This window comes from Eschrichtius robustus, chromosome 14 (assembly GCF_028021215.1).
Source record: "Eschrichtius robustus isolate mEscRob2 chromosome 14, mEscRob2.pri, whole genome shotgun sequence".
In the NCBI taxonomy this organism is placed as follows: Eukaryota; Metazoa; Chordata; class Mammalia; order Artiodactyla; family Eschrichtiidae; genus Eschrichtius; species Eschrichtius robustus.
The window spans coordinates 47264338-47290922 of NC_090837.1; the positions used below are offsets into that span (position 1 = coordinate 47264338).

The window sequence follows — 26585 nt, forward strand, 5'->3', positions numbered from 1 at the left end:
GTGCTCGCTTTGGCAGCACATATACTAAAATTGGAACGATACAGAGAAGATTAGCATGGCCCCTGAGCAAGGATGACACGCAAATTCGTGAAGCGTTCCATATTTTTTGATTCACTTTGTTATACGGCAGAAACTAACACACCATTCTAAAGCAATTATACTCCAATAAAGACGTTAAAAAAATAAAAAAAGACTTATCAAAATTGGTGCATTTTTGTGTAGCCATTTTATTATTGAAGGTGGAAGAAAAAAAGCAACATTTTTGGCGTTTTATGCTTTATTATTTCAAGAAAGATAAAAACGCAATCAAAACGCAAAAAAAGATTTGTGCAGTATATGGAGAAGGTGCTGTGACTGATCGAATGTGTCAAAAGTGGTTTGCGAAGTTTTGAGCTGGAGATTTCTCACCGGACGATGCTCTACCACTGGGCAGACCAGTTGAAGTTGATAGTGATCAAATCAAGACATTGAGAAAATCAACGTTATACCACGCGGGAGATAGCCAACATACTCAAAATATCCGAATCAAGCACTGAAAATCATTTGCGCCAGCTTGGTTATGTTCATCACTTTGATGTTTGGGTTCCACGTAAGTTAAGCGAAAAAACCTTCTCGACCATATTTCCACATGTGATTCTCTACTTAAACCTGATGAAGACGTTCCATTTTTAAAACAAATTGTGACGGGCGAGGAAAAGTGGACACTGTACAATAATGTGGAACAGAAGAGATCGTGGCGCAAGTGAAATAAACCACCACCAACCACACCAAAGGCCGGTCTTCATCCAAAGAAGGTGATGTTGTGTGTACGGTGGGATTGGAAAGGAGTCCTCTATTATGAGCCCCTTCCGGAAAACCAAAAGATTAGTTCCAACAAGTACTGCTCCCAGTTACACCAACTGAAAGCAGCACTCAATGAAAAGCGTCTAGAATTAGTCAACAGAAAACGCATAATCTTCCATCAGGGTAACTCAAGACCGCATGCTTCTTTGATGACCGGCAAAAACTGTTACAGCTTGGCTGGGAAGTTCTGATTCATCCGCCATATTCACCAGACATTGCACCTTCGGATTTCCATTTATTTCAGTCTTTACAAACTTCTCTTATTGGAAAAAATTTCAATTCCCTAGAAGGCTGTAAAAAGCACCTGGAACAGTTCTTTGCTCAAAAAGATAAAAAGTTTTGGGAAGATGGAATTATGAAGTTGCCTGAAAAATGGCAGAAGGGTGAATACGTGGTTCAATAAAGTTCTTGGTGAAAATGAAAAACGTGTTTTATTTTTACTTAAAAACCAAAGGCACTTTTTGGCCAGCCCAATATATTCACTATTCTTTCAGTCACACGTTCCACTAGTATATACTGAAGACCTACAATGGATCAGGCACTGTTTAGGTTCTGAATACATAGCAATTCATAGAGAAAAACCCCAGCCCTCATGAAGTTTACATTCTAATGAATGGTGACAGATAATAAATAAGTAAATGCACAGTCTTTTAAATTGTGATGTGCCAAGAAGAAAAATGAAGTAGGAAAGGGCGATGGGGAGCCCTGGGGGTGGGAGCAATTATAATTTTTATATGGGTGGTCAGAGAAGATCTCACTGATAAGGTAATATTTGAGGGGAAAAAAGTGAAGAGTGAGTAAACCTTGTACATGTCTGGAGCAGAACCTTCTCAGGAAAAGGAACAGAGAGTACAAGGGCCCTGAGGTGGAGCATGCTTGGTGTATCTGTGGCGTCATGTTATGATGTAAATAACTGATAAGAGATTAGCATGCCACCCTCCCAGGAACATGCATGTATCAGCCAAGGGAACCTTCAGCTAAAGGATTTCAGACCTTAGTCAGTAGGAGGGAGAGGCATTCTGATGGGCCATGAAGACCTTGCTGAGGTTTTCTAGACAATCGTTGCTTTGTACACACCTCAGTGCAGCATTATTATAGTCTCATCACCTTGTAAAACTAGTGTATGATTTATTTCGAAAAAAAAAATCTCTGACGATGTTGGTTCAGCACTCTACTTAGACCCAAGGATAGACAATTTTGTTTTCTTTGCTGAGCCAAATCTCATTTTGCAACTGTAGTGTCTTCCTCTAATTCTCTGGCCTGTGAACACCGTGGACAATTTCCTTAAGTCATTTTGGTTCGGCACTTTGCATCTGAGGAGTCAGTCGTCATCTACTGACTCACGAGGAGGAGCCTCTGGGCAACAGCTCAGCTAGAGCCTGTGACTCACCGCGCGCGGCTCTCTTAATCAGGCAGGGTGCTGGCAGTGACTGTTCACCAAGGATGAGCTGGTTTCTTTGCGCTAGACCACGGGGCTGGCAGTCTACTGGGCTTGCTTATTACTCTGCAAGTTCTAGCTCAGAAAGGCAGCAAAGCTTTTCCCACCCTGCTGTTAGAGGCCCCACCCCCCAAATCAGCCAGTGCTCCTCTCTTACTGCCTAAGGCAGAGGCAGCTCTTGGTCCAGCTAACTGGAGAATCCATGAAAATTTCAACATCCTGACACCTAGAGTCTGTGATGTCCCTCTTGCCTTGGCCTCTGTGGAAAAAGACCATGACTCCTTCTCCAGGGCAAAGGGGAAGGACGATCCTCTCCCATTTCTCCACCCCTAGTGTAATACACTCTCTTCTCAACCTGACCCTGAACTCCTCCAGCTTTGCCTTGTCCATGTCCTTCCTGCCACACTCAACTCCGGAGATACTATATCCCAGACACTTTGACCTCTTAGTTATCAGCCAGGCCACTGTGAAACTCTGACTCACACCCACCATCCGCTACTCCTCTCCAGCTCCTGGGCTGCAGTATCGATGGGGGAAACAAACACCCACCAACACACGTGCGTGTGTGTATGTGCACATGTATGCATGTGCATCTCACACACACACACACACACACACGCACACACACACAATCCCAGACCAACATTTTCTGACCAGATCCACTATTAATCCATCCAGAGTGGATATTTCAAACACCTTCCCCCTATAACTCTCCTTTTCCACTTGTAATTAGTTCCTTCCATGTGGGCTTGGTTCAACAAATCTTTTTTTTTTTTTTTTTTTTCCCTTAAGGTAAAGTGGTTTTATCTTTTTTTTAAATTTAATTTAATCAATTTATTTTTTATACAGCAGGTTCTTATTAGTTATCTATTTTATACATATTAGTGTATATATGTCAATCCCAATCTCCCAATTCATCACACCACCACCCCACCTCACCCCACTTTCCCCCCTTGGTGTCCGTACGTTTGTTCTCTGCATGTGTCTAACAAATCTTTATTGATCATCTAATATGTGCTGGACGCGAGGGGCTGGGCCCACTATGAATATGATATGGCCTCTGCTCTTAAAGAAGTAACAATCTTGAGAAAGGAAAACAATCGAAGCAGCAGACAGGAATGAACTAACTATAAACCACAGTGACTGCTGCTATGCAGGTTGTGTGAGTCACTTTGAACACAGCCACAGAGAATGAAAGGGAAGTTAAGTACAGTAATTGGAGAGAATGCAAAAAGGAGAACTGAGGATGACTGTCAGGTTCCTGGCTTGGGTGGCCAAGTTGACAAAGCATATGAGGAAGTAGCAAGCTTGAGCTGGAGAGGTACACAGGGATAGGGAAATCTTTTTTGTCAGTATGCTGAATTTGATATCCCTACAAAATTATTATGGTAGTTTGATGTCCCTATGAAATGTCCAAATGGTAATGTCCCATGTTCGAAGCTCAGTAGAGAAAGTTGTGATGGATCTGCACAATGGGAGTGGCTACAGAGTCATACTAGGTACCAAGTAAGAAGAAAAGATAGAAAGGAAAGAACTCAAAAGGCATAAACACTTAACAGGTTGGCAGAGAATAAGAAATGTATTGAGAAAGAACAGTCGAAAAGAAAGAAAATTAGGTGACTCTTTCTGCCTCCTAAATCTACCTGCAAATGTGTTCTCATTTCAAACTACTTGCTAGACTTTTCTCATTGGATATTGCTCTAATATCTCAAATTCAATTTTCACACACACAAAAAAGCCTTTACTTCTGACTTTCCTGTTTGTGTCAACATTATGAAAAAAAAAATGCTTTTTTCTCAGATAAATCTGAAACCCCTGACTCTTCACCAACAGCCTTTATGCTTTGAGTTACTCTGTCCTGACAGGTTCAATGTCTCCTTCAAAATTATTCATCCTTTAAGAATCAGCTCACCACACCACTCCACCCCAACCTCACGGTCCAAAGCGTGAGTTAGGTACTCTCTTCCCTATGTTCGCTTTATACCATGCAAATAGTTCTACCACTGCACTTATAACAGTTTATATGTTAGGTATAGCTATACTATTTCATAAGCATCTATTTTTGTTTCTTGGACTACCTGTCTTTGTATTGACAATAAAATGCAAATTATATGTTTGGTGAACAGAGACAAACTAAATGTTGAATAAATGAACAAATGAGTGGAACTAAACCAGAAAATAAACTCCTCCTCTTTTCGCCCTTCTCCCTTTACCTAGATATATGTCATAGTTTTTCCTGTATCCACATACCCTTTATTTTTTTCATTTTTTAAATTGAGAGTTTATGTACAATATTATACAAGTTACAGGTGTGCCATATAGTGATTCACAATTTTAAAGGTTATGCTCCATTTATAGTTATTATAAAATATTGGCTATATTCCCTGTTCCACATACCCTTTATTAATCAACATTCTATGAGAAAGCCTCTTGACCATCATAACCAGTTTTTGTTGGTCTTTATGAAACCTTTTTTTTTTACATTTTTGTTTTAGATAATACTAAGAGATGATTCTAATAAGCTAATCACCTGTGTGTACATGTGAAACAAAGTATGCTGGGAAACAAAACCCAGATAGATATTTTGAATATATCTAGATGCTAAAGCTAATTATTTGCACAAAGTACGTTTTTTAACTGATGCATTATAAGTACGTGTCTTAAAAGTACATTTACCATAATGTTCAACTAATTTAGGGGGAAAAAACCTGCAAGTTAAACCTTTCACATCTTGTTAACACTTCAATTTATTTTAAAGCAATCAGCACTTCATTGGGAATGGCATTTGTTCTTGTGCAAAGAGATTTATGAAATAGATTGACTCTCATGCCAGCAGAAAAAAGTCAGGACCTAGAGAACTAGCTGTGTATGATCTGACTTACAGCAAGTCCCTTCAACTCACTGAGTCATAAGTTTCAGAATTTTTAAAGAGGAACTAATTCAAGAATGACATCCTATGGCATTGGATTGTACACGTATTGACATCTTCTCTCAAAGTCTTACAATAAATGTCTTATAGAGGAATACTTTCCTGAAACTGCCTTTGACAGCCTCCAGGAGAGAGTAAATAATCCAACAGAAATAAAATTTGCATTAGCTTTTCTCATTCTGGAAGCTACAATTATCTTCATTACTAAACAGAGATCAAACGCTAGATAATGAAGCATAAATACTTGCCTATAGGAGTCAGTTGCAAGAGCACTAATTTTAGGTAGGACTTATGTATAGTTTCCAGGGATGATCTGTGAGTGTTTTGGTAAAGCCTGCCTTGTTTAATTAGTAACTTTCCCAGCAGTGATGGGGAATGAGAATTATCACCAAGGGTGCTACCACCCTCACCTAACTCAAGAGAAAGGAGTGGAAACTAGAAGACATTCTTCCCTACTGACTCAGCTACGTAACCAACGTTTATTGAGAGTCCATGATGGTACTCAGCACTGTTCTAGTCACTGGAAACAGTGGGAAACTAAGCAGACACTCCTCCTAGATACTTAGTCCTCAGTTTAGCCACTGATACTTAAGTAACACTATGAGAAAAGTCACTCTGCATTTACTTCCTAAAGAGAGGAAGATGTGGTTCTCAACTCAAAGAGGGAGTGGTCCCTGGCAGCTTAGGAAGAAAGGGACTAAGGCAGAGATGGCCATTGTACTGGAACTGGAAAAGGGGCAAGATTAGAACTGGGGAAAGAAGGGTAGGAGATACTGGGGGAGGGAGAGGAAGGCACTTTTAACCACAAAAGGAACTCTGCTATTTTGGCCAACTCTGATGCCAAATGTCTCGTTCTAGTAGCAAATCAACCCTTTATACTTTTATAGGCTCTTCCAATACTTCATCGTCAATAATTAGCCTTTCTTAGAAGTTTCCTAATCTGTTGCTGATTCTAGAGTTTCTGTTTTTACAAGAAGAATCCAACTTAATATTTACACTTGCAAAAATAATTACAACACCACTGTTTGTTGAACCCGGATGTGCTAGACACTACAGAACGCATCATATAGATTTTCTGATTTAATCTTCACAACAGTCCTATTTGTTGGATGCCATTAATCCCATTTGACAGATCTGGAAACTGAGGCACAGAGAGGTTGTCCAGGTCACACAGCTAAGTAACTATTGGGCAGAGAGGATTCTGACCTCTAGTGATGCTTTGTGTAAGAGACTCTGTAAATCATATCGAAGCGTATATGTTTCCCTGAACCCCTCTAGAGTTTTCTCCCAGTCGAGGCCAGTTAACAAGGGGTCGAAGAACTGTCCGTTTGGATCATGTGTGATTCTTCTAATAACCGCTTCTCCCTGAGCCAGACAAGCGGCAAACCTGTGGGAAGCACTGAAGGGGCCAGGGGAAGAGGTGAGAAGCCTTCGCGGAGATAACCACCTGAAATCCTGCTCCAGAACCTTCGCTCCCGGAGAGCTGGCCCCACGCACCCGGCCGCGGTGAGGACGCGGGTCCGAGCGTCACTCGTCTTTCTCCTCCGCGCCAGCTGGGCCTCGCGCACAGTTACAAAGCGCTGGACCTCCCGGCGGCGTCGGGCGGCCGGGCCGGCTCACTGGCCGCCGCGGGCCTCGGCTGCAGAGCCGGGCCACCCTCCGGCGACAAGCGGGGCGGGGAGGGGAGGACGGCGGGGCGGGGCCTGCCACTCCAAGTCCCCAAGCCGGGGACGTCACGGCTCCAGGTGCGTGTGCGGCGGGGGGCGGGAGTCCACCGTGCGCCTCCCTCCTCCACGCAGGTCCCACCTCAGCGCGAGCAGCTCGGCCGGGCTCCGGGCTCCATTTTCTCGCGGAGGCCACACCTGGAACCGCGCCTTCGGGCAGGGCCGCGCGGCCGCCGCGGGGGAGGGGACCCTCGGGGCGGGGGCGCCGGGGAGGAGCGGGCGCGCGCGCGCGCGCGCGGGGACGCGGGGAGCCGGCGGCGCCGAGGCGTGCTGGCGGCCCGAGACGGAGGCTGCGACGCGATGGCGCTGGGTGCGGGGGGCGCGCTGCTGCTTCTCCTGGTAAGTGCGGGGAGCAGGGGCGCGGAGCCTCGGGCGGGCCTGGGCAGCTGCGGGCGCCCGGCCCGCGCCCCGACCTGCCCGCTTCCGCCGGGCAGGGATCGGCCCGCCCGGCCCTCCCTCTTTGTGCCCCGAGGTGGGAAAGGGCCGAGCAGGCGGCGGCGAACGCGGACCCTGCGGCTCCGCTGGGAAGGAGCGGGCGTGGGAAGCTGGCTGACGTTCCGTTTTTCTTGCCGCCACGCACAAGCCCTGGCGCGTTTCTGTATCTGCGATCCGCGGGTGTAGTGAGCCCTGGAGCGGGGACACCTTTCCTGGAGGTCGAAGGCTTTGTCCGGAGTCTCCTCAGACGGCAACATGGAGGCTGCGGGGGCAGCGGCCGCGCCTCCTTCCCGGGGCTCCCGCCACCTGGGCGCGGCAGTGACCTGGGGAAACACCTGTATTCCTAGACTGCAGGAAAGGGCCCCAAATAGTTTCTTTAACGTATTTTACAAAGTGTAATTTTTTGGTTAAAGCCACGTTACTCTTGAAATCACCCACATATAGTCTGAACTTAAAGTTCTCAAACTTGTTTTAACTTGTTGGTTAAAACTTGTTGGTGTTTTAAAACAGTCGCCTAGTACTAAAGGTAATGAACATATGTACTAGTTTTAAGATTTTTTTCATTTTAAAAGATTACAGAAAATCGATAGGCAGCGCCACAGTCAAACGGGATTTTCAGAGGTTCTTAAAGGAACTGGCAAACAGTGTTCCGTCTCTCGATCTGCATTTCTTATGCCTGGCTTCTGCATTCAGATGGGTTTTAAAATATGTTTGTTAAAGGAATTGTACATAATTAAGAAATGTATCTACTTTGTAAGGGTTTGCTAGATGGGTTTTGATAAAGTGACAGTTATCCTATTCGTATAGGTGTGCATTCGCCTTCCAGAGACTTAACAAATGTATGTTCAGAGAGATTAGGTACAAAATCATACTGCTTTCTTATATAATGGTGAAAATAAAAACTACAAGTACATTCTCTGTATTGAAGCCGCTAACTTCCAAAAGATTGCCTTCTCTCTATCCCAGAATTACAATGAAAGAAGGAAAATATTTTTTTTCCTGTATATATATATATATATATATATATATCTCACACAGGAAGAAACATGACTAATGAAATCTAGGGATTTCAGTGAACTCTCACTTGGCGTGCTGTTTAGGACCTGCGGACCTTTGGCACACCAGTTAATTTTCATGCTTTTTATCCATTTCATTTTGCCTAAGTCATTGAGGTAATTTTCAATTCAAGTTTATTTTGTTAATAAAACCTTTCAAAGATAATTTGTGGTTTCCTTTTTGGCCTCCAGAGTAGCAAAGCAACTAGTTCCCTCATCATGGTACTTCCTGACTAAGGAGATTACAAAACTAGCATAGCACCTAGCTTAGTTTGAGGGTTAAATATTAAATCCTAGAAAAGAAATTGCCTTTGTTCTCAAATGATATAACAAGCAGGCCAATTCAAGTACATTTACAGAGAAATAGGTATATAATTTAGGCATATTTTTTACTTTAGCAATTCAGTATTTTTACTTTATTGAGCAGTGATTGCTCCTTTAAAAAGCGATTATAACTAACTGAATAAGCAAAATTCTTGGACACTTCTTTGTATTTTCTGCAATACTTTGCATGATATAAATTTGAGTATGTTTATTTTTGGTCAAAGAACAGTGGGCAGTTCAGCATTTTGCCCCTGATGTGTTTGAAGTTGGAAGTATAGATTTTAGTGAAGAATATTTGAAAGCAGCTATGCTGACAGAAGTCCTTCTCCAGGACACAGCTCATTTATAGAAGGTAATAGAAATTGTAGTGCGTATGGGTCAGAGTTCAGTTGTAGGTCACAGAATTCACTCTAGCTAGTTAAAGCAGGAAGATATTTATTTCAGGGCATTGTGTTGATTGCATCCGTGTGGCAAGGACTGGAAACACTCCATTTTGAGCTGTCAGTAATGACTTCAAAGCCATCCAGCAGAGCCTAAGCACTTAGGGAGCTGCTGCCTCTCCTGTGATCAGGAAGCAACACCGCCACCCGGCAGTGTGGAAACGGCCATGGTCCGGGTGCTACTTTTGCTGCCAGCTCCAGAACCATGCCACGTTTGCTAGGATGCATACCAACGAAATGTGCCAGGACTCTGCGTCTTGGTACCCATGAATCTCGTATGGAATCTACTAGATGAACACTAGAGCCCAGAGTAAGATAGCTGCAAAAACCCAGCTCCATCCACATCTATGCTGGCCAGCAAGAACAGCAGACACGTAGCTTCTGCTTCACTTCCTTCTTTCACATCTCATGTAGATGCTGGTTGTTGAACCTAAATCACATTCAGAACCTTAGCTGCTGGGAGTCTTATGATACGTGGTCTCTAGGTTTCCTCTGAAGTTCAGGGAGATAAACCAGAAGCGAGATGTTGAGTGGCACCCACATAGCTATCACACAGGTAGAGCCCAACTCTATCAAAATGGGAAATAGAGGTAATAGTGTAAATAAAGTCAGAGAACCTTTCCTCACCAAGAGTTCTTTACCTGGGATTTACCGACTCCCAAATGGTCCATAGATAGAATTCAGAAGGTCCTTAGACATGGCTGGGAATAAATTACGTACCTGTTCTCACTAATGTTTAACTGAAATTTAACATTTCTTTAAACTATGTGTAGGAAAGACACTGCAATAGCATAGCAGTACTTGTGACTTTAGACAATAGAAATCACAAATATTTTCACATAATACTATAGGTATCTTAAAATACCATTTTTCTCATCATTAATAGACTTTCTACTATATTTTATTACTTCATGTGTTGATAATGAAGTACATGATATGACTGCATCACAAATTAGTGTTTTTTAAAGAATTCTGCTAACTTTCAATATAATTGAGTTCATTCGTAATTCGATGTTTTTTATTTTATAAATTTAAAAACATTATTCTGAGAAGAGGTCCACAGGCTTCAACACCCTGCTAAAGAGGGCACTTGGGGGAGAGATTTTCTGGTGGTTGCCTCAATTTTGCCTTTGACTAATTAAGCTTGTCCTTCAAAACCAAACTACATTTTAAAGATTCAGTGGGAACAAATTATACTGTGAACGGTTGTGTCTACTAATACGTTAGTTTGTTAGGGCTGCTATAACAAACTACCAAAGACTGGGTGGCTTAAAACAGAAATTTATTTTCTCACAGTTCTAGATGCCAGAAGTCTGAAATTAAGGTGTGGGCTGAAACCTACAGGTTTCCTTCCTTGCCTCTTTCTGGGGTTGGGCGGTTGACCAGCAATCTCTAGGATTCCTTGCCTTGTCGGTGCACACTCCAGTCCTCTGTCTTCACGTGGCATTCTTCCTATGTCTCTTCATATCGACTTCGTCTGTGCATGTCTGAGTCTGTGTCCAGATTTCCCTTTTTTATAAAAACACTGGTCCTGTTGGATCAGGGCTCACACTAATGACATCAACTTGGTTAAATCTGCAAAGACCCTGTTTCCAAATAAGGTGACATTCGGAGGTACTGGGGGTTAGGACTTCAATATATCTTCTTTTGAGAGACACAATTCAACCCGTAACAAGTAGGTTCAACTATCTATAAATTATCAACAACTTTGGAGTTATACTTAAGGTTCTAATATGCAAGTGGATAACAGATTTTAGAATAAACTCAAGTACAAGTGAGATGGTAAATATTGACGCTTATAAGAATAATCAGTTATATTCAGGGATTTTAGAAATGTATGATTTCACATTTGTTTTTGTTTCTAAAAAATTAATAGGTAATGGGGAAATGGCAACTCTTAACAGAAGTTTCTTTAATTTTAAACTTAGGGGAAAGTACTTTACAAAAAGACATGAGCATTAATTTCATTTACATTCTCCCTGATCATTAGAAATACCTGATGAGCAAAATTAAAATCTCCAAGGTTAAAGTCCAGAAATGTATATCGCTAGAAACTTCCCAGTTAATCTAATAATTAGACAGGTGTGAGAGAATTACCAATCTAAATTTTGCAAAATAGTTTATTCACGAATGAAGCATACAAATATTTATATGGAAAAGAAATTACACATTGAATAGGGGTTCATATTTTTAAAACCGCCAAATTGCAGTAAAAGTCAGAAAGCTTCACTGAAATTGTAAATGAGCTTTAGATCAATTTTAGCATTTCTCAGTCACAGCTGTTTTTCTGTCTTTCATTGTGCCACAGATTTTAACAGCTGATAACACTTTTCAAACATACAGTCCACATGTGATGAAAGATTGTTTTCTCAGTTAAGTTTATCATAAAGTTTCAGATGTATACCACATACGACATTGCACTCTTTTTGTTTACTTCAGATTATTTTAAAATTTATTGAGATTTTTATCATATGCAAAGCTTGATGGTTAGGGTGAAGGAAGCTGGAACACCAGGATTTGTACCATAGTCTAATGGTAAGATGAATGAGGCCCACAAGAAAATAAACTAGGTAGGAACTAACCCCACATGACCACTACTTAGTGATTCCCTGCTCAATTCTAGACCGTGTGCCAGACATTGGGAGACCAGTAAAAAGTCAGATGGGTTCTGCCCTCATGGTGCTTACAGTCTAGTAAACAAGTAAATGGCTGAATTCCAAATGGGTGATGGTAAGAAGGGTAATGATAAAAGAACACACGGTGCCATGGAGCCTACAGAAGGAGCCCCAGCATTGAGCATCCCAGCTAAGACCTGAGAATAATTATAAATTGGTGAGATGATATGAAGAGAAAGAGGGGGAAGAATGTTCTAGGTAGAGAGAAGAGCATATGCAAAGGCCTGAAGACAAGGATGCGTGGTTCCTTGAAAAACCAGAAAGAGTCCATGTAGCTGGAACACAGTATGCAGAGCAGAACGACATGCTGAAAGATGTCTGCAGCCTTCTTGATACCAAGGGAAGCCACAGAAGGCTTAATTGACAAGTGAGTGTTTTTAGGGAGGTGTTCAAATCATAAAGAAAATGAAAAGATGAACGTTAGTTGAGTTGGTCAGGAAGGGGTGGAGAAAGAAGAGATGGTAGTCAACTGGGTACAATTTTGCCTCATTATTAAAAAAAAAAAAAAAAAAAACCTTCCAGAATTTAGGATGCTGTGACCAAAGATGGCAGAAAAGCCCAGACAGTCCTGTGGAGGGAGGGTGCAGCCTGGCAGGAGGGTTGGTTTGGGAACAAGGGTTCTCAAGAAAATGTCGGGGTCGGGGGTGTGGTGGGAAGGGTGTGAAAGGGGCGTTTTGATTGTCACAAGGTGCAGGACGCTGCTGGCATTTAGTACTCCAAATGCAGGGTGGCTAAACCTCCAGCAACGAACAGAACCTTCAGGAAAAAATTGGCCCCTCAGGAAGACTTTTCCTATCAGAAATGCCAATAGCTCCCCCGCTGAGAAATGGTGATAGGCAAATAGAGATTCTAATCAGGGATTCATCTTACTTACCTCTGTCTTTTTAAAATGCAAATATCCTCTCAGTTGATTAAGCCTTGATACATTCATTTATTCAACAAGTATTATTGAGCACCTACTCTGTGCCAAACACTTTTCCAGGTCTTACCTCAAAATTGCACCTTCATGGGAATTCCTTTCATCAGTCTAGCAGGTGCCGCCTGGCTGATGGAATGAGAAGGCAGATTTGGGCGGAGACGAGAAGAGAGAGGTCCCATTTCCCCTATTCTAAAATACCTCCATCCCACTACTCTTTCAAGTTCCCTACGATACAAACTAAAAATACACAAATAAGTGGCCCATAAACTCCCTCATGTTGGAGATCCACCCTCCTTACACCCCAAAAGTGCTAACTGGGAAATGGGGCAGGGGGCCTAGCTCAATCGTCATCTTGTTCTAACACTGTCGATCGGCTCTTCTTTCAAATATCTCCTTCCTTTGCTTCCATAGTACTCTGCTGGGGGTCCTTTCACCTCCGGGAGGCTGCGGTGGTTTTCCCACCCGGCACCGGAGGATATGCTGTACTCACATCACCAGGAGGCACAGCAGGTACGTGGGGGAGGCAGAGCGTGGCCGGTAGCAGCGGTGGCTGAGGGGCGCGCCCCTGGGACCGCGCGGTAAGCCCTGCCCCTTGAGCCGCAGCGCCCTGCTCTCGAGCCTGCTGCTTCCTCCTTACGCAGAGCGTTTCCCCAGGATTCTAGCTGAGCATTTCTACAGGCTGTGCTCTGAGAATCGCATCCTTCTAGCTCCTCAGACTTAAAATTTTGATACCCTCTGATCCCTTCCCCTATCCTCCACACGCAGGGCACTGCCAAGCACTAACGTCGTCCCCATAAAGACTTGCCTCCACCCACCCATCCCGGTGCCATTACCCTATTACGGGTCCTCATCACATCTGCTCTGGCTTATTTAACCTTCAAACTGTCTCCTGCCTCTCGTCGTGGAGCACTGCCAAAAAAATCTCTCCGAAGCTCTGGGGGCATAGTATCCCTCATCAGAAGCTGACCCTTATAGGATCAGTGAAGATCCTTAGCACAACTTTTTGTCCTCATTTTCTTACTCACTACCGACACACGGTCTAGGTGTCAAATTGCACGCCTTCCTGTTCTTTGCCCTCCCTCTGCAAGTTCTGGCCGGTGCGGTCTTTAAAGCAGATCATTTCCTTCCGCCTCCCATCTGCTCCCGCACCTAAACCTCTCCGGATTTCTCTAGAAGGAGGTCATTTCTGCCTTTTCTGAGCTCCCCAGAACTGCTTTTGCAGCTGCCCTTCACACAATGAATTTTTTCTACCTCTGTTATAGTAATTTATGTACACTTTATCTCTCCTGCTAAACTTCTTTAGAACAGGATCTACGTACCATTTATCTATACTAGCTCAATGCCTTGGACACAGAAGAATCCTTTAAAAACCTAAAAGCTAATGTATCTTTCTATGTTTGGAAAAAGGTGGAATAATAATCTGAATTTCATTTGTTTAGAAGAAACATTTAACGCTCAGCTAGTGTGGGTGGTTAAGTTTTTGTTTGACCTTTAACACATTCGGCAATTACTAGGTGTGCTTTCGCTATATGCCAAACAGCCTTCTAGATGCTTGTGAGCTGTCCCACTATCATGAAGCCTACAGTGGGGGAAAGGAGAATGTAGGGAAACTAATTTGACATTTTTTGAGCACCCACTGTGTGCCAGTAACTGGATTTACTGAATGTTATTAATGGATGAATCTGGGTAGAACCCAAGTCCCCCGACACCAAATGCCTCTCTGTCAATCCAAAGGCATCACTGTGACCTCCTTTACAAGCAGTTTTCAATAGTTAGTCATATGTAAGGCCTGAACGTCTGGAACTAGATAATTGGTTCAGTTTCATTACAAGGTAGAATCATTCTAGAAAGGAAAAAAAGGAGAAGAAATGTAAATTGAAATTTGCCTAATTGCACAGTCCTGCAGAAGTATTCTAAACAACTTTCTAAAACCATTGATTTTTCACTGTTCAATTTTGCCAGTCCACTTATTTGAAGCCAATTGAAAATGCCTGTTTTTCACTTTGGACCTTGGAGTCAATTGTTGGTCAGTTTCTGGTAGTTCCTGCAGTTTGACTTACTGACAGGACAGTGCCACCTAGTGATGAAAAAGGACAATTTGAAGTTCTTGGTTTTCTTAAGCTTCTGTGGGGGGAAGAAATCTGGTTTTCTTCATTCTATTTTTTAGTGTAATTTTCAGGAATATATTGCAGCAAAAGGGTGGAGACAGCCCATCATTTTTGTTTAAGAAATTATGTATTATGTAGATGTATCTGAAAAGATATATTTTACAGATTGACTTGTATTTTGCCTGATTCCAAAAGCATTTGTAGCAATTATAGAAAACACCAATAAAATGGTAAAATATTTCAAAAATGATAAATGCTCAGGATCAGTAAATCTTCAGCTAGAAGAAGAGGTATGAACCAGGAGGAAACACTGTTTAAAGCAGTTTTATTGTAGTTGATTACTACTTGTAAAGTGGAAGATCTTGTGATGGGAATAACTCAGTTGCTGAATTTCCTTATTTGGAATATATCGTTTCACACATCTCTGTAATTAAGAGCTAATTCTCCAGTCTATGAATTATGCAGGCTCTCCTTCCCTTTCCTTTGCTACTCTGTGATTTTACACAATTGTTTTCAAAAGTGGGGTCTCTGGACCAGCAGCATGAGCATTACCCGGAAACTTGTTAGAAATACAGATTTTTATACCCCACCCCAGCCCTACTGAATCAGAAACTCAGAAGTCTTGTGTTTCAACAAGATGATTCACGTGCCACTCAAGTTTGAGAACCACTGTTTATTAACATCCCTATTAGAAAATAATTGGGAATGGAAAAAGAAGATTAAATATGAAAAAGCCCACTTTTAGCTATTTATTAGCAACTCTGATTTTTTTTTTTTTAATGTTTTAGGGGCCAAGGAAATTGACTAAATAAAATAATGTTGACTTTTTTGGGTCTTCTGTTTATTTGTCTATGCCAAGTTAAAAATAGGAGCTGTCCATGATTACACAAAAGGCAACTTGAAAGGACAGTTCACAACATGCTCTAACAACTCAAGTGTAGCACAGCATTGCTAACTCTGTATGTTAAAATTCTTGGCACCAGTAAATGTTTCCAAGGAAAATATCTCCCCCTTTAAAGTTAACTTCAATATGACTCACCCCAAATCATATTTATTACATTAGGATTAGCCCAAACATCTGAAGAGCAGGCAAAAGATGATGATCAATTTATAGAATTTATGATCAGTTATAGAATTTATGTCAGACTTAAAGTATATAATTTTCCTATCTAAAATTCAAATTCAGAGTTGAAAAATTAAAGTTCAAAATATTGCTTTTCTTGGTTGTTGAGTTTTTTTTAAACAGCAGCCATGAAAACAAATGTATGTTTAAACTAGCTGAGTGAGGCTGCCCTAGGAATTGTACTTATGTATGGGTCATTTATAAGTTGGATTTTTAAGTTGGGAATTTCTAAATATGGTATAATGTTTAGCCATAAAATAAGAAATTTTATAGACCACCTCTCCTCCTTCAAAAAAAAAAAAAAAAAAAGACCAGAGGAAAATAGTATGATAGGTGAAATTCTAACGTAAGTCTAACATCAGGTTTATCAGACCTTCTTGTGGATACAGGGTCTACTGAGGACCAGTTCTGTCTATACAATTAGAAAATTCAGGATATGTAATCAGAGGAAATAAACAAGTGGCATCCATGACCTTTATTTTATCTCGTTTTGTTTCCTTTAAATTATTTTAGCCAAAGCTGGAAACGCTTTAAGAATGGGTTGGGTGTAAGCCAGGGACCTTAAGAGCAATTTCTTATTCTGCCTTCTGTACGATGAAAGGGAGAAACAGAATTTTAAAACATTCTGCGTGGTTGGAAGGGTGGGTAGGAAAGGGAAGTAACAGGTTTTTCTGTGATTGTCGTGGGTGGGCATGAGGTTGACGAGCAACAGCGGGCATGTGTTAGGTCACCTCTATTTGGGTACCGAAGATCATCCGTTGACCACCCTGCTAAAGTAGGCTAAAGTTCTTTCTGGCTGAATGGAAACAATAAGCCATTATAATGCCTCAAAGTTAAAACAAAACAAACAAACAAAAAAAAACAATATATATTTTTTTAAATGAACAGCTTTTTTTTTTTTTAATTTATTTATTGGGCTGTGTTGGGTCTTCGTTTCTGTGCGAGGGCTTCCTCTAGCTGCGGCAAGCGGGGGCCACTCTTCATCGCGGTGCGCGGGCCTCTCACTGTCGTGGCCTCTCTTGTTGCGAGGCACAGGCTCCAGACGCGCAGGCTCAGTAGCTGTGGCTCACGGGCCTAGTTGCTCCGCGGCATGTGGGATCTTCCCAGACCAGGGCTCGAACCCGTGTCCCTTGCATTAGCAGGCAGATTCTCAACCACTGCGCCACCAGGGAAGCCCCTGAAACAATATTTTAAACTACTTTGTACCCCTCTACATCTCATCTTCAGTAAGTTATCTATTGGTCTGAGATATTAAAGTTTAAGGGGTCACCTAACCTTGGACTCATAGAATCACAAAAGAAAGCTTCAAAAGCCTCTACTTCAGGCCGACAGCCTATTAGCCAGGAAGAACTGTCATCAATGACTTGTAAGTCCTCCAGGATTCTGTTTGTTAAACTCATCAAGGTGACTTCAGAGCAGGAAGTCTTTTCTAAAGGTGCCGACCTTGGGAACAAAGAGTCATTGATTGATTGTATTTTTTCAGTGATATTTGACCTTCCCTCGTGGCTCTGCCAAAAAAAAAAAAAAAAGAAAATTATTTTCTTTCCAGTTACCAAGAAGGCCAGTTTTTACAGGATGCATGGGATCTAACGGTAGAAATTTTTAAGAAAATTTTTTCTAAACTTCAGTAAATTGGGAAAGCTTTTGAAGGATTTTTCTGGTTCATCTAAAAACACTACTTCTTTGACTACAGAGACTAGAAGCTTACTTTTCATCTTCAGTCTTAAAGGCATGTCACACATGACATTTTTCTATCACCAAGTTCCTTGTGAGAAAAAAGAATGACAGATTTCATAGTTGGGAGAAACCATAATGGTCACCTTGTCCAGACGTCCTTCCAATGCTTGAAATCCTTTTACAACATCCCCACGGGATGTCACTCAAACTTACAGAACTGAAAATGTTCAAAGGGAAGTGGGAAGGAGTGGGAATGGAGGGCAGAAGACAGAGTGTGTCAATTACTCCATTTATATTGTCTGCAATATGCTACCAGTTTGGAAATTTGCATAAATCCATGGTCCTCCAGAACTTGCATGACCTTCTTGACCCTAGCTATTACAGTAACTTGCAATCAGAGAAACATGGTCTAAGTTAGGGTTTCTCAACCTTGGCACTTTGCATTTAGAGCCAGATAATGCTTTGTTGGGGGAGGGGCTGTCCTGTGCATTGTAAGATGTTGAGCAGCTTCTCTGGTCTCTACCCAATACATGCCAGTAGCACTTACTTCCTCCCCCGCCCCCGCCACACACACTCTGGTTTCATAAGCAAAAATGTCTCCACACTTTACCAAATATCCCAGGTGACCACAGGATGTCACAGGAAAGGGGTGGGGGAATTTGTGTGCACAAAATCTCCCCCAACTGAGAACTACTGTCCTAAATTAAGAATGTGTTCTGTGAGATACACATTCCTAAGGAAACATCCAGATCGTTTACTTTAGGAAGGAGTAGTTAAGACCTCAACTATTTCCTTAGTCAAATAAACAAACAGTTCCACAACTGACAAAATGTTGGTACAACTCTCTTGGGTTGTTTGTACCATGAATGTGGAGCAAATATTTCAGTCTATCATGTCTATTAAGTGTCTGTGAAAACAGGCTATTGCAATAGATGCTCTAAAATGCAAACAGCAGAACTATTAGGTAGATTCCAAAAACCCTCAACTTTAAGGTGCACATCAATTTTGGTAACTTTTTAGTGACGCGTACTGAATTACTGAATTTTCACAAACCGAACATACCATGTAACCAGCAACAAGATCAAGAAACATAACCGGCACGCTGACACCGTCTTCACCGAATCCCTCCCCTCTACCACCACCACCTTGACCATGGCGCTCTCATTCCCACCTCCTGGTCTGGCTGTTCCTTTTGCAGGGCTCCACCTGACTTGCTCCCTCACCCCATTCCGGTCTCTATGCAGATATAACCTCTTCTCAGAGCCTCCCCACAGTCTTAAATCTCTCTACCACCTTGGCCCTGCTTTAATTTTCGTCACAACTTTTATCACACCCTACCTTCGTCTCTCTCCCCAACATGTAAGAATCCAAGAGGACAGGAACATTGCAGGAGCTTGGGAAATTGAAGGCATGGATAAATCCAGATTTCAGAAATTTTAAGATGAGGGAAATGCAAGTCTTAGAAATGAGGAAATACCATCATAATTGTATTCACTGAGTGCCTGCTGTGTGCCAGTCATTGCAATAAATACATTTATGTATTATTTCTTTTAATTTGTATAATAACTCTGAAAAATGGTACACGTTAGGCTGCTTTCAAATGTAAGCACCAAAACCCAACTAAAAGGTTAATTAAAAAGAATGTTTAATATCGCATAACAAATGGTCAGGAGATGGGGTGGCTCCAGATTTGACCAATTTCGTAACTCAAAGATGTTATGGTTTCAGTTTGTCTTCTCTGCCATTTTATTAGCTTTCTACTCATGGTCACAGATGGCCATTGCGATTCCAAATGTCACATCCTTGCTCAGCAGTCTCCAGAAGCAGGTAAAAAGAGAGGCTATGCATATGTTTTTCTTCTTATCAGAGAGAAGAATCTTTTTCCAGACTCTCCTGATATCTCATTGGCCAAATTCTCTTACACATTGTTATAGACTGAATGTTTGTGTCCCCCCAAAATTCATATGGGATAGTGTTTGAAGATGGGACCTTTGGGAGTTAATTAAGTTTAGATGAACCTTTTGCTACTGAAAAATAATTAAAACACAGCCTCTGGTAACGACAAAGTTAAAAAGAAAAGCTCTATCTTTATTCCCTCCCCTTTAAAGTGGCTGAGGAGACTGGAAACAATTTTATAATGTGTGTGCTACACCTACACACCCAGATCTTGGCTTCTAAATACCATTCAGTATTAGAAATCAGGGCTCCTTGATGAAATGGTTGATTCTAAAGCTAGGACAGGGAAAATACAAGATGAGCCTGGAGCATCTTGTAATACTAGACAGTAAGAAAGAGCTCAAAAAACAAAACATGGGGACATGTCAAAGGGACACAGAATCTAACCGTAAAGATCTTTCAACGGCCAAAGCTGGAACTATTTAAACAATAAAATAAATTAAATAGTATTGGATTATAACCCGCAGAATAAAATCAATATGCATGAGTCCAAGCTGATAAAAATGATTGAATTAATAACCAAATAAATGAGGGAAGAACAGACAAATCTTTCTTACTAAAGAATTCCAAATAATATAGATAGATGCCCCTCCCCTCGGAAGTGGAGCTTAACCTCTCTCCTCCCGGCATCCCTACTCCAAGGGTGAGCTAGACTTAATGATTCATTTCTAAAGAATACAGCATGTGAAGGGAAAAACAGCAACTTTACAGTGGAGAAACCTACAAAGGCTACTTTAACAAATATTGTCAGGTGAGTGTCATGTACCCCTGATATGCTGTGAGGAAAAGGGCACTTCACCACCACTCTGTGGTGTTCTTCACAAAAACACATCACCCGGTTCTAAACATAAGAAAAACAACAGATAAATCCAAATGAGAGAACAGTCTGCAGGATAATTGGCCAGTACTCCTCAAAACTGTCAAGGTCATAAACAAGGAAAGCCTGAGAAATGGTCACAGACCAGAGGAGATTAAGGAAACATAACAACTTCATGCAGCGTGGGATCCTAGATTGGATCCTGGAACAGAGAAAGGACATTAGTGGTGGAAACAGTAAAATCTGAATGAAGTGTGGAATTTAGTTAACTGCGCATTATCTAAATATACCAATTTTGATATCTTAGTTTTGACAAATGTACCACAGTTATTTAAAATGTTAGCTTTAGGGACTTCCCTGGTGGTGCAGTGGTTAAGAATCCACCTGCCAATGCAGGAGACACAGGTTCGAGCCCTGGTCTGGGAAGATCCCACATGCCGCAGAGCAACTAAGCCTGTGCACCACAACTACTGAGCCCGCGTGCTACAACTACTGAAGCCCGCGTGCCTAGAGCCTGTGCTCTGCAGCAAGAGAAGTCACCACAATGAGAAGCCTGCGCACCACAACGAAGAGTAGACCCCACTTGCCCCACTTGCCACGACTAGAGAAAGCCTGCGTGCAGCAACGAAGACCCAGTGCAGCCATAAATAAATTCATTAATTAATTAAAATTTTTTTTAAATAAATAAAAATAAAATGTTAGCTTTAGTGGGAAATGAGTAAAGGCACTCTTGGTACCCTCTTTACAATATTTGTGTAAATCTAAAAATATCCCTGAATTAAAAATTTATTTAAAAAGAAATGTGTGCTGCAACAAATATTGTATGTCAAATGTACTTCAATTTTTTTTAAAAAACATTTAGGGAAATTCTCAAAAATCAAAAATCAAATGCCGCTATAACTAAAGCATTAACAATAGTAAAGTGTAAATGGGATAAAACCCCTTCAGAAGCAATGGGGCAAAGAAAAAGAAAAGTGTGTGCTAGGCAGTTGTTGAAACTGGGTGCTGGCCATGTGGATGCTCATTGTACTGTTTACTCTGCTTTTGTACATACAGTCACCTCTCCGTAACCGCAGGGGGTTGATTACAGGATTCCCCCCCACCCCCACCCAGAAACCAAAATACGTGGATTCTCAAGTTCCTTATGTAAAATGGTGAGGCGCGTCTTACTCCGTATCTGTGGGTTCTGCATCCGCGGGTTCCGCGTTTGCAATATGGAGGGCTGACTATAACTGCAATTTAAAAGTTTTTAAAGGTTAAAAATAAGTAAATTCATGAAATAAAAGATTCTCTGCTTTCAAGATATTAGCAATCAAGAGTGACAAAGTTTCTTGTGTTGAGTACTGAGATAATAATGAATAGGTGGACTTCGTTGTCTGTATCCCTCGACAAACGAATGATATTGCCTGTCACAGTTCTACAACTTTGCTACTTAAAGTGTGGTTCAAGAACCTGCAGCCTTGGCATCGTCTGAGAGCCAGTTAGAAATACAGAGTATAAAGCTGAACTCCAGGCATACTGAATTGAAATCTTCATTTTATCATTAACAAGATCCCCAGTGAACAAAATACACATTAACACTTAAGAAGCACTGTTTAAAGTCATGTAGTTTTCTTAACAAGTCACATCTAAAAAAGTACGTTCCAAAAAAAAATGAAGATACTCTTATAAAGAGTTTATGTTTGACTAGAAGACTATAAATTGGCCCCTTTTGCTTGCATCCTGGCACACATGGTATTTGGTCAGAATGATAACATTTACTTAAAATAACACATATTTAATATCACACCTTTGCTAGGCCCAGTAAGATTCTAGGGAAGAATAAAAGTGGTAAATATTTAATCCAGCCAACTCCTCAGTGTGGCCCGTACAGAGAAAAGAAACCAGTAGTTAGGAGGCTGGGCAAGAAATATATCACTTTTTAAGAATGTCCCCTGGTGATGTGACAATGAGGAATCCTGGATCTAGTCCCTAGTCTTTCCCTTCAAAAATACGCACCAGAGAAACATGCAGAGAGGAGTGATCCATTCAGCATTGCTTTCACTTGTTTTTTTATACCATGCCACCTTTGAAAGTACATAAATTTGGGGAGCACGACTTTGGTTGGAGATATCTCTGGCCATTGCTAGCTGGTAAACGAGTAATAGAGAGGATGAGGAAGAAATAATATATCTGACCATAAAATAGAAAATTAGCCATGGTGGTTCATCTGCCCCAGAGAAACTCATATTAGAGGCTGAACATCCACTATCCTTACGTATCTCTTTGCAAGGGTGGAAACAAGAACACGTGCTACAAGGTAGAGGAAAGAAAGGAAGGTGAAAGATCCATGTGTAGAGCAGACCCTGCAAGAAGCCTTCAAAGGGATTGTGAGTAAGCAAAAGAGACTGGAAAATTTTAGAGAAAGCCCTGCTTTCCATGATTTACCAACCAAGGCTTCATGGATCTGTGTGACCTGAGATGCACATGAAAAAAGGCAGACAAGACTGAGAAAAATCCAAATTTAAGACAGATTACAAAGAATTAATACATAAGTAGCAGGTGAGGAAGTAAAGGCAATAAATATAGACAACTATTTCAGGTTGGAATTATAGTAGAAGAAGGATATGGAGCAGTAGATTAAATGTTAACAGAAACAAGGAAGAGGTTTGTTTGTTTGTGTGTTTTTAAGATGGGGAAGATCTAACTTTGTTTGACCAACCAACGGGAAGGAAATAAACATGTTTGATTGAGCCAGCAGCAAATGAAGATAAAAGATTGGTGAAAGGAACAAGTTTCTTGAGAAGATAAATGTGGGAGAATAAGTGGAAAAGATGAAAATAAAGCACACAGATGGTGGTTAACCTTGGAAAGGCATCAGGACACCTCTTCCTTGGAGAAAGAAGGGGAAGGAGAGGGTGATGGAAGATACAATCTCAGTCAAATAAAACGTGGGATCATCTAAGAGTGGGTTCAGAAGTGTGGTCAATGTGATTGGGGTATTGCCTGGAAGTTTGGGATGGTATGATAGGGATGCAATACAAGAAGCAAAGATAGGGCCGTTGTATAATTTATGGTCTGAATGAGCACACTTTGGAGAATGAAAGGGGTGCTAACAGATGGGATGCCTGCACAACAGGACTTGCCTGGGCAAACATAAACATACATAGTCACCCTAGAAACAAACATCACCCCTGTGGAGGGAGCATGGATGTGTGACGGGTCTGTTCAATCTCTCTGGCCCTCTCTAGCAATGTCAGTACAGGGTCAAAAAGAATCATAGTGAGGCTTACAGAGTTAGGGGAAGAAGTGAGGCAGGAATATTAGAAGATCAAGAGATTGAGGATCCCTGAGTCATTGGCAATATCTTTGGAATGGCTGGCAATGGTGGAAGTGTTCTTAAGCCACTTGCCTCTTGCGGCAATTGAGCAAATTTATCAATTTCAAATAATTTAAGTGTAAATAGCCACATGTGGCTACCCTGTTAGAAGTGCTGGTTCAGATTAAACCAAGAGAAGAGGGAAGCCAAGAGGAGATTAATGGACTATAAACAAAGTGCCGCAAAAGTCAAAAGGCAGGATGGGGGTTTGTTGTGCAGATTTAGAGTAAACATAACTGTATTTAGTTCTGTATAATGATGTGTAATATAAGTCCAGAGTGCTTGATAAGAACCAAAGAAAAGAGTTGGTAGGACCGAGGAAGCTGAGGAATGAAGTCTGAATATGGGCAGTCATGTGTGACCCGACTATGGGGCATGATGGGCGTTAGCGGGGGAGGGGGGGGAGGGCATCTCACCCTAAAGGCCTTGAGGAAAGGTATGTGGGTCCCTGAGAACATGAGGTGAAAACCACAGGGTAAGGAGGGAAGGACCAGAGAGTGGCTAAGATTTCAAAAGGAGAGTTTGTGTCTTTGTTTTTCAGATATGAGTTGTGTTCTGAGCTTCCTGGGGGAGGGAGTATGCATATAAAAGAATATGGATTCCTCTCTCTGGCCCCGGTCATGATGGGAAGCAAAGGGGAAAATTAAAGTTTGTTTCCTTTTGACAAAGATGGATAGTAGTGGTTAAACACACCCCCCCCCCTTTTTTAATGTCTATAATATCCTAGGTACTATGTTATTCATTAACAAAGTATTTAAGCTGAATTGAGTGATAAATTGTATTAAACAACAAATAATTTTATTTTCCAGATCTGCTTTAACTTTGGAGATGGACTCCATTTAGAGGTAAGGAACCGAGGGGATTATTCCTGTCTTTTGGACTCAAGGGCTTAATTTCATGGAAGACAGTTGTGCCTTTCCCAGATTGAAAACACACACTCCTGCTGAAACCGCTAGGTGGCGTTTCGGGGGGGCTCCAGGGAGCTCCGGTCCTTTATGTCTCAGTGCAGAAAGAATTCAGCGAGAGGCAAAGTGATAAATAAGAAGTGATTTATTAGAGACTAGGACACTTGTGAGGCTTACAAGGGAGCAGGCAAGCATTGCACTGCTCCGAGTACTTAGTGGGCTACATTTTTATAATCAGAGGAAGAGGAGGGAGGGGGAGAAGACCACCTTCTTTTTCATTCTTTGAGTCTTCAATCATTAACTCCTCCTACATGCTGGGCGGGGGAGTTTTTGACCCTATATGGTGCATCCAGGACCGTCATGGCACTATGGAAAAATTATTTCAGGTCTCAGTACAATGAGGGTCTTTCACTTTGAAATGTCACCTTTCCATAAATTACTGTTTTCTTGTGTGCAGAGAGCATGTCCTAGGGGTCATTAACTTGTTGACATCACTGGGCAGGTTGTAGGCCTTATTTTCCACTAGTGTTTGATTGTTTTGGGGCATGTCTCATGCTTCTGTTTTGCATGGTTTTATTGCTAAGCAAGCCGATCTGGCTTTGATGCTAAGTGACTTGCTCTGCTTTATGAGTCAAGCAAGCTTGTTTCAGGATTTTTCCGTTGCTTTCCTGAATGATCATTAACTTACTGGGGTCTCCCAAAGTCCCCTAAAGTTCTCTCTCTATCTACAATCCCCTAGTGGTATTTCTGAGCTAACTACTTGATTATCCTACTCTATCCCTATAACCTCAGACCCAGCCATTCCCACTCAAACACATGCACAGGAACATCTATCCAGGGATGTCTGTGCAGCATATTTTGACAATCTAAATGTCCATCAATGAGAGAATGGTAAAACAATTTATGGTACATGGAAGAATGTCCATGATGAGGTACTGAATGAAAAATCAAGGGGCAGGACTTCCCTGGTGGTGCAGTGGTTAAGAATCCACCTGCCAGTGCAGGGGACACGGGTTCGAGACCTGGTCTGGGAAGATCCCACATGCTGCGGAACAACTAAGCCCGTGTGCCACGACTACTGAGTCTGCGCTCTAGAGCCTGTGAGCCACAACTCCTGAGCCCACGTGCCACAACTACTGAAGCCCACGCGCCTAGAGCCCGTGCTCCACAACAAGAGAAGCCACCACAATGAGAAGCCTGCGCACTGCAACCAAGAGTAGCCCCCGCTCGCCACAACTAGAGAAAGCCCACATGCAGCAACGAAGACCCAACGCAGCCAAAAATAAAATTAAATAAATAAATAATGAATCACCCTTAAAAAAAAAAATCAAGGGGCACAATGAGATGTACAGTATAATTGCATTTTTATAAAAAAAGAGACCTTTTTACATGTGCAGATGTAAGGTCATAAGAAAAGATCATAAAAGATATTTATCAAGCTGTTAACAGTGAATGCTCCAAAGTATGAGTGGAAAAAGTAGGAGGATGTTTTACATTTTTACATTATAAACTTTAATGTTATTTTAATGTTTTGATACATAATTTAATTTTTTTTAATTATAGAAGAATTTTTCCACTAAAAACAAAGAAAAAAATCAGTGACCTAGTGATAACCAGTGTAAATATTTTGAAATAAAATACTTGTTATATACAGCAACAAAATGAGTAAAACTGTAAACCTAGTGTAAAAATCATTTCTGATCTTAAAATACTAGGTCAGCTGTATTAAAATTTTCCTTGGATAAAATATATATTCATCTATTAAAGCACAACTGAAAATTTATAGAATAGTTTTCTACCTAAAGTTTTTGATAAACCAAAGATGGGTGATTTAATCCTTTAACATTCTTAAGACAATA

At 41.4% G+C, this 26585-nt stretch overlaps 1 protein-coding gene and 1 non-coding gene across 3 annotated transcripts in view; both read left to right on the top strand.

The window, feature by feature from the left end:
- Nucleotides 1-107, top strand: LOC137777078 (U6 spliceosomal RNA). The gene has a single exon (XR_011076407.1). It is a non-coding gene; the product is annotated as a U6 spliceosomal RNA (small nuclear RNA).
- A 7079-nt stretch (nt 108-7186) lies between these two features.
- DSG2 (desmoglein 2) overlaps nt 7187-26585 on the top strand; it is a 48229-nt gene continuing 28830 nt past the window's right edge. For both annotated transcript variants that reach the window (XM_068563138.1, XM_068563137.1), the window contains exons 1-2: nt 7187-7273; nt 24631-24666. In XM_068563138.1, coding sequence (XP_068419239.1) covers nt 7235-7273; nt 24631-24666 — 75 coding nt within the window. In that variant the 5' untranslated portion in view covers nt 7187-7234. The remainder of the gene's footprint in view (nt 7274-24630; nt 24667-26585) is intronic.